This window comes from Zingiber officinale, chromosome 9B (genome assembly GCF_018446385.1).
Source record: "Zingiber officinale cultivar Zhangliang chromosome 9B, Zo_v1.1, whole genome shotgun sequence".
Taxonomy (NCBI): Eukaryota; Viridiplantae; Streptophyta; class Magnoliopsida; order Zingiberales; family Zingiberaceae; genus Zingiber; species Zingiber officinale.
Window position 1 is genome coordinate 103,507,370 of NC_056003.1, and position 9,200 is coordinate 103,516,569.

The following is a 9,200-nucleotide window of genomic DNA, read 5'->3' on the forward strand; positions in this document are numbered from 1 at the left end:
GAACTGGCTGCCCAGATGATGAGCAACACTACAGATAATGTTGGTAGTTTTGAGAGTATGAAATAAAATCTAAATACTGCGGTAATCACTCACAGTGATCTCCCAAAGAATTGCAACCGAAGACGCGATGAAGAGATTGTCGCTGTCGGAAGCACGATCACGGGGCTGCCGGAAAGTACTTCAAGGTTCACGAGCCAAATCCCAGCCTCTGGATGCTCTCCCTTTGCTCGCACACCTCTAATCACGATTGCTCTCTGATCACCTTCGTGAAGCTTCTGCTCACCTCGATCCCCCACTTATTGCCTTGGACGCCATCATATATATCAAGCAAGACATCGGTTACAAACCGATGTCTTGATGACAACTTTCAATGGAGGAAGATGAAGGTGAATGGACACCTCTTCATCTTCCCGACGTTGCAACTGATGCAACGTTTAACATCTCCCACTCGTCCAAGTCAATCTATATGATCACATAGACCATGTCAGTCACATTGACTACAAGGTGATCATGTCACGAAAACGAAAGCAAAATTAGTCACAAAGACTAAATAAGTCACGTAGACTTTATGAGGATCAAGTCACGAAGACCAGAGCAAAATTTAGTCACAAAGACCAAATAAGTCACAAAGACTTTATGAGAATCAAGTCATGAAGACCAGAGCAAAATTTAGTCACAAACACTACAAAAAATAAGGCATTTTGGGACAAAATTGGGGACGAATTTTAAAAAAAAATTCGTTGCATAAAATTTAGGGACAAAATTTGGGACGAAAATTTTTTCGTCCCAAAATGGTTGATGCCAACTTTTGGAACGAATTATGGATTGTTGCAAATTTGGGAACGAATTTGGGGACGAATTTGGCGACGAATAAAATTTTCGTCTCCAAATTCGTTGCAAAAAAGTATACAAATTTGCAACGAAAATTATTTTTGTTGCAAACTTAGGAACGAATTTGGGGACGAATTCACATAAATTTTCTGCCAAATTTATCTCTATTTTTGCAACAAATTTGGGGACGAATTCGGTGACAAGTTATATTTTGTTACCAAGTTTGTCCCTAATATTGCAACGAATTTGGGGACAAATTCGGTGATAAAATTTTTTTTGTTGCCATTTTTGTTCCTAAGTTTGCAACGAATAATAAATTTGTTGCAAAACTGGCAACGAATTTGGCAACAAAAACTTGCCAAATTCTTTGATAATCATAAGATAAATTTTCGTCCCAGAATTCGTCCCAAATTCTGGGACGAATTTTGGGACGAATTTTGTAGATTCGTCCTAGAATCTGGGACGAATTCTGGGACGAAAATAATTTAGTCCCAAATTACGATAGAATTGTGACAAATCATTTTCGTTGCCTAATTCATCCCTATATCAAATATTTTTTTCCAGCTTCAATTTATTTATGCAATACAATCCAAATACATAAAAACCAAATTCAAATAACAAATAATATGCATTCAACACATCCTAATTTAACATTCAACACATCAACTCATAATTCAAGAAATATAAAGATTTCAACAAAGTTTACAAGATCCATCTTGTTCAACAAAGTTTACAAGTTCAACAACCCAATGTTTTATAGTCCATCATCCATCCAACAACACTAAGAATACATATAGTCATCTTCGTGTGCCACAAAATCTTTGATCCCCATCAAATCTCCTTTGCCTACATAACAACAAACAAATAAACTAGATTATGTGTAACAAGAAAGATTGTAAATATTATACGATATGGCCATGTAAAAAGAATAATTGGAAACAAAACATAAATGTGAAATTCCTTAAACATTCTAATAAAAGCCCTAATTCTAATAAAAGTCATATTTACCAACGATATGAATCAGCCATGTCATAGCAACGGTAAATAAAATTATAAGCATTATTTTGAAGCTAAGTACATGTATCGTAACTATGATACAACCTAATATAATTGGCACATCATATAGAGAGAAAGAGAGAGAGATCTTGTGAAGTATGGTATTAGGGTTCAAATTTTCTCACTTAGTTAACTTTATTTTTCATTTTAATTTGTTGAATTTATAGTTTTGTCTTTGGTTGGTATTTAATGTAAACTAAAGAATGTTTAAAATAATTGTTCCTTTCATTGTGTTAACTAGTTGACAATTTCATATGAATAACTTTAGCACATTTTTAACAACTCTTTGCAAAATATTAAGGTAGGAGGATGCATCGTTATCTAGTAAAGAATTTTAGAATAGTGTGATGTAATTCTAGATGAAATATAGAACTTTTATGTATCTATATAGTTTTGAGACTGTACATAGATCAAATTCAGAACTTTTATGCATCATTATCATTGAAGACAAAACAAGAAAGAGCAGCTTATCAAAAAGAATGAACACAATTAAACAACTATTTAAAGCTAACTTTAACATAATTATTTAAAGTTAACTTTATATAATTAAACAACTATAACATAATTATTTAAAGCTAACTGTATATATAGATCAGTAAATGCATATTAATGAACTTAGGAATACCGAAAAGAGGTGAACAAATACAGCTGTCTTCAACTACAGTGAGATCACACTAAATTGAGACCTGCACAAACAACATTATCAAATCAGGACAAAAATAAAGTTAGAGTATTAGAGACTCCATTCATATTGCCTAGTTATGCTTTAATTTTGTTACTGGTACACAACTAAGAATCATATAGATTAGTCTACGTCAAAGATAAGTCATCTCATACATTGACAGTGGAACAGTGCAAGAAGACAACAGACTTAACCTACAAATGGCATAGTTGAAAAGTTAAAAAACCATTGATTAATGTGTAAAGCAGTAAACATGAGAAAAAAAATTCATCATACATTATTAAAATCATCAAAAATCATCACCGCCATCATCGTTATCATCGTAGGCATCATCATCGTCGTCATTGGGAGGATTTTGACTTTGAGCGGAGCTCAACTGAAGGTGTTTCATGATTAATTCTTGTTGTCGGCGAATATCTCTTTGCACCCTTTCTTGGTCTCTTTGCGATATTATTTCCTTCAGATGGCTAACCTCATCAGTCAAGGTATTTATTTGGGTCGTAAGTGCTGATGTGGAGGAAGAAGTTCCAACTAATCTTTGGGTTCTACTCAAGGAACCCATCCCCAATATTCTTCCCCCTTTTGGTCCTCCACTGGCCTCTAACCATAAACTCAAATTATTGCCAACAGACTCCTCAAACCCCTGACTATCGATACCAGCTTGTGAGCATGTTTGAGCTAGCTCGAGTTGATCATATTTTTCCTGTTTTGTAAAACACATACGATATTGATTAGATATAATAGAAACACATATAATATTAAGACAATAATGGTAGGTAACTAATTAAATTTAAACCATATATTAAGGTAAAATAAATATTACCTTGACTGCTTTTGCTCTCGCCCCACTCCATGTGTTATCTTTTTTTTTAAAAGTACGAGTGAAAGTATCAATGAAAGAAGGCTCCTTCCCTGTCTCCTTGATCTAAAAAAACATTATTTAAAATAATGAAATAATTTGATATATATTAAAAATTTGTGAAAGAGTGAAACAATTACCATTCTCCGTCTATGCTCATCTATGTTAATGGAGCCTCCCGCATATATAGCACTTGAGTCACCAGAATTGTGAGATTGATTCATTCTATTCAGGTCACTCCTTTGTTTACTTTCCTCCGTTGCCCAAAATATAGTGATCCTCTCCCAATTTTCTTCAGTGATGAAATTTGGCTTTTTCCCCCGACTCTTTGCGTGACTTAATACATGTCTAATGTGATCGCCACATTTCTTTTTAAATATTCTTCGTATCTCTATTTCGTCATTCGGGTCCCAATTATTTAAGCGCTGAAATAGAAATTTATTTTATTATATAATCACTGTAAAATTGAAGTAAACTCAAGAAAATATACTTTGAACTCGCTCCACCAAAGTTGTTTTGTGGCTGGTGGAGTGCTTGAATATGTCAAAGAATCCCCTCCCCAATGGTTGTTCACGATTCTATTTATTTCTCGAACAACTTGTACCGGATTTTCAAAGCCGCATTAAATTACAAAATAACGATGTTAAATAATTAAGATAGGTCTAAAAATAAAATATTTTATAGTACTTACGAATCACCAATGGGGACTAAAGGAGCTCTATCATTCCTAAACTTAGCAAATGAGTTTCTTGTTGAGTCAGGAGGATCTGAGTGGACAGGTAACTGCTCTGGGTATGGTTCTTGTGGCGGCGAATATGAAACCGGTGCAGAAGGTACATGAGATGGGCCCGGCTGATGAAGGGGTGGCATAGGTACACTGGCAGGGGAATATGATGCCGGTGGAGAAGACACATGGGATGAGCCTGCCTGAGTAGGGGGTGGCATAGGTTCACTGGCAGGTGATGGATGTGTCTGGTCCTGTGGTCGCCGTCTACGTCCACCACGTCGAAATATATGCTGGAAATTTCAATAATTTAATAAAGTTAATTACAGATCTGATACATAACAAAGGATAATTAAAAACTTACCATTTTTATGTAAATATTATGGAAAAGGGTGGAGGGGAAATTTATGAAATGTGACCTCTGATGACCTGTAGGAACAAATAAAATGTGTTAACAGATAAAGTAAATCAAATTATAAAAGAGACAGTATATACAATAAAATATGGGAAATTTCTTTAAATAAGCTAACAAAACTTATCCATCATCAAAAATCAAAGTCATCATTGTCATTATCATCCTCCTCCTCTTCCTCTTCCTCTTCCTCTTCCTCCTCCTCCTCCTCTTCCTCTTCCTCCTCCTCCTCCTCTCCTTCCTCCTCCTCCTCCTCCTCATCATCATCAATTTCACTTCTATCTACGTTGATTACTACACCGTTGTGATCTCGTAAAGTTGGAATAATATATTCCTCAGTCTGAAAGGTGTTTGAAACTTCCTCTTGTTGATATGCAATGTTTTCCCAACGTGCCTCAATTTTTTTTCGTGCTTTAGTTTTACAAACAGCCCACCAATCAATCTTATCGCGTTTCAAACTCGGATATGAAGAATAGAATACTTGAATTGCTTGTTGTGCCAACACAAATGGTTCATATCTCTTATAAAATCTCTTATGATTTATTTCAACTAAATTATAATGTGGATGCACTTTCATCCCTCTAACAGGGTCAAACCAGCAACACATAAATAATATAACTTGCATTTGTGGTCCTGGGTATTCTACTTCTATAATTTCATTCAACAAACCATAAAAATCATTGCTTGCACCTCCTTCATTGGATGACGATACGCACACCCCACTATTCATGGTATTCTTGCCCATTCCATAGTCTTGAGTATGAAAATTATATCCATTTATGAAATATGCTGGCCAAGTGCGTACGCATGAATTTGGACCCCATGACAGATGGATTAGCCATTCTTGCTCAAGGTGAGCTTGATTAGCTTGAACCTAAGGTCAAAACACAAATTGTTAAAAGTATGCATATGTATCAACAAAATATAGATTTTTTACTTACATATGATTTGAACCATGCAGCAAATTCTTCTTCACAAAATCGATCAAACTCTTGTGTCGATAATTCAGAATATAAGTTGGTAAATATCCTACTCAAAAAAATATATTATTACAGAAACAATTGAAAAAATAAAATATATATATATATATATATATACTTACTCATAATATGATGATACTTCTGGACAATTTAGTAAAATATATGTTTGGGCTGCCCGCCATTCTTTACCAGTTAAGTATCTTTGTTTACATGGTCCACTTGGTCGACCAAGGTAGTTAAAAATTAAAAATGAGGTAACATTTGGATCAATAGGACCCTCATCATTTCTGCCCGCTCTTCGCCTTTTGCATTGAACATGAGGTTCAAAATAATATGATGCAAAAGTGGTGACTTCCTCCACAATGTATACATTAACAATAGATGCTTCAACTCGTGCTTTATTTTTCACCTTTTTCTTCAAATGATATAAGAATATGTTGAAGATATATAAAATTATATTAAATATATATATATAAATGATCCAGGAGTAGAAGTATTTTTTTTTTTTGCATTCAAACAGTCAAATTATACAAATAAGACACTCTACCTTTCAAATGGATACATCCACCGAAAATGGACGGGTCCTCCAACTTTGGCCTCATATGGCAAGTGAATCAAAAGATGCTCCATGGAGTCAAAAAAAGAGGGTGGAAATATCCTTTCCAAATTGCACAAAATGATTGGAATATCTCTCTCTAACTTCTCCATGTGTGAACGTCTCAAAACTGTTGAGCAAATATCATGTAGGAAAATACTTAACTCCGTAATCGCTCCCCATACAAATTGTGGTAAGAGTTCCTTAAAAGCAATAGGAATCAATCTTTGCATTATGATATGACAATCATGACTTTTCATACCGATTAACTTCCATTCTTTCATATCGACACATCTTCCAAGATTAGAGACATACCCATCTGGAAATTTCAAAGATTTCAACCATTCACATAGGACACGTCTTTGATCCTTATTTAATGTATAAATTGCCTTTGGCTTTGGTCCTCTACTATTTTCATCGACATCAAGAGTGGGTCTTTTACATATGAGTCGCATATCTTTTCTTGCATTGAGATTGTCTTTTGTTTTTCCGGTGATATCCATCACAGTATTTATCATATTATCAAAAACATTCTTCTCAATATGCATTACATCGAGATTATGATGTATCAAATGACTAAACCAATACGGTAAATCCCAAAATATACTTCGTTTAGTCCATTTATGTGTACTCCCATATTCATATGTTGTACCATATGGTTGTTCAATAACAGAGGAAAGTGATACTCTGTACCAAATATCTTGACCTGTCAATCTCAATGGCGGAAGTGTTCTTTCGATCCTATTTTTAGTGAATTCATCTTTATTCTTTCTGAACTTATGATTTGTGGGTAAGAATTGCCTGTGACAATCAAAATAACTTGGTTTCTTTCCGTGTTTCAATCTGAATGACTTTGATCTCTCCATACATATTGGGCATCCCAAGATCCCAGCAGTACTCCAACCTGATAGCATACCATAAGCTGGAAAGTCATTTATGGTCCAAAGAAGAGCAGCCTTCAGTATAAACATCTGGTTAGAATGAACATCGTATGTAGGAACACCTTCATCCCATATTTGTTTAAGTTCTGCTATCAGAGGTTGCATATAAATATCTCTTAACTTCTTTGGATTTTGCGGACCTGGTACAACCAATGTTAAAAATATATAAGGTGTTTTCATACACATCCCAGGTGGAAGATTATACGGCGTTAAGATAACTGGCCAACAAGAATAATTTCTTCCTAATTTACCAAACGGAGCAAATCCATCAGCACAAAGACATAATCTAATATTTCTAGTCTCCTTTGCAAAATCTGGATATGTTCTATCAAAATTTTTCCACGCATCTGCATCTGATGGATGACACATTAAACCCTCTTCTGTTTGATGAGTTGCATGCCAAGTCATGTGTTCCGCAGTTGCCTTTGATGCATACAATCTTTGTAACCTAGGAGTTAAAGGTAAATAAAACAACTGGTTGTGTGCTTTACGTCGTTGTTGACTCCTTCTGGTTGTCTTATACCTATCTTGATTACAGAATTTACAAACCTCTACATCTGCATCATCTCCCCAATATAACATACAACCATCTCTGCAAACATCAATTCTTTCAACTGGAAGACCTAAATCTTTCACCAATTTTTTCATACTGTAAAAATCAAGAGGCAAATTGTGATCACGTGGCAATGTATCGTCAAACGCTTGAACAATATCATTAAAACAATCTTGCGACATATTATGATCTGCCTTTATATTTAATAATTTGGATGTGAGAGATAATTTAGTCTGACTGTCACAACCGGAATATAATGGTTCATTTACAGCACTCAATACTTCTTGAAATTTGTAATATATTTCATCCAGACCTGGTACATCAGGCTCCTCCAACGGCAATGTATTAGTGGCAAACATTTGTTCACTTGTTGGAGGAAAACTAGAACTTGCACCAAGCGTCTCGGGGATATAATTTTGACAACTTGCATCAATTACCATCCTCTGATATGGATTGAATTGTTCATAATAACTCTGATCCCCACTAGCAGAGGCTTGAAAATTCCGTCCATAATCCTCATCAGATATGAACGGTTCGCCATGACTTGTCCAATTATAATAATTCGGAGTAAAACCAAATCTACAAAGATGTTCTTCAACTTTATCGGTGGGTAAAAATTTTCCATTGTGACATTTTCTACACGCGCACCTTATCTTCTTGCCATCCATATACATAATTTGAGTAGATGCAAAATTTAGAAATTGCCTCAGTCCAGTGATAAACTCAGGAGTTAACCCCTGACGATTAGGCAAATTTTTGTTATACATCTAACTTCGCTCATTCTACATTTTACCTGAATTCAACTATTCAGTTAAACATTATTAAAAGTTACTATAGATAAATCTTATCATTGAAGATAAAACAAAAACAACAGCTAATCAAAAAGAAGGAACGCAATTAATCAACTATAATATAATTAATTATTTAAAGCTAACTTTATATACAAATTAGTAAATGCATAATAATGAACTTAAGAATACCGAAAAGAGGTCAACAAATACAGCTACCTTCAACTACACTTAGATCACGCCAAAATAAGACCTGCACAAACAACATTATCAATTAAGACAGTAAATTTCAAAAATTAACTTAAATTTCAGAAGGTGCGTGCACGGCGGCGGCCATACGTCGTCCAGCCATCGCAAGGCAGCGGGCAGCCACACGCCGGCCAGGCAGCGGCCTGCCGGCGGCCAGACAAGGACTGCCAGCAGCCAGACGGAGCCAGTCGTAGGCAAGGAAGGGCCTGCCGGAGGCCATGCAAGACTTGCCGGAGGCCATGCAGGACCTGCTGGAGGCCAGGCAGGTGCTTGGCAGCGGCCCCGCGATGCCGACAGAGAGAGATCCGAGAGCAGAGGGCTTACCAAACGAAAACCTTCCACCGCCGATCGTCGCAGATCACGCCGTCGCCGGTCGGAGATGCGGCCGAAATCCTGGAAAATGCAGCTGGGAAGGGGAACGGGGGAGAGAGGAAAGAAATGAGGGAAGGGAAAAAGAATCGGGTTGATGTTTAGATCTAGGGTTTTTAGGAACAAATATATTTTGTTCCCAATTTCGTCCCTAAATTTAG

The 9,200-nt window shown here is 35.8% G+C and overlaps 1 protein-coding gene across 1 annotated transcript; it reads right to left on the reverse strand.

Moving 5' to 3' along the window:
* Positions 1 to 4,115: 4,115 nt before the first annotated feature.
* LOC122023246 (putative proline-rich receptor-like protein kinase PERK11) lies at positions 4,116 to 8,911 on the reverse strand. Its single transcript, XM_042581318.1, has 3 exons — positions 8,761 to 8,911; positions 4,517 to 4,581; positions 4,116 to 4,445 (listed from the first exon to the last, which is right to left on the reverse strand). The coding sequence occupies exons 1-3, from the start codon at positions 8,909 to 8,911 to the stop codon at positions 4,116 to 4,118; spliced, it is 546 nt and encodes a 181-aa protein (XP_042437252.1).
* Between the last annotated feature and the right edge of the window lie 289 nt (positions 8,912 to 9,200).

What these genes read in the sequence shown, in the direction of transcription:
- LOC122023246 (XM_042581318.1), bottom strand. Translation starts at nt 8,911, where the DNA reads ATGGCCTCCGGCAAGTCTTGCATGGCCTCCGGCAGGCCCTTCCTTGCC. An exon ending in CCTTGCGATGGCTGGACGAC is followed by an intron (nt 4,582 to 8,760) that starts GTATGGCCGCCG and finishes TTGTTCCTACAG; the next exon opens with GTCATCAGAGGTCACATTTC. An exon ending in ATAATATTTACATAAAAATG is followed by an intron (nt 4,446 to 4,516) that starts GTAAGTTTTTAA and finishes TGAAATTTCCAG; the next exon opens with CATATATTTCGACGTGGTGG.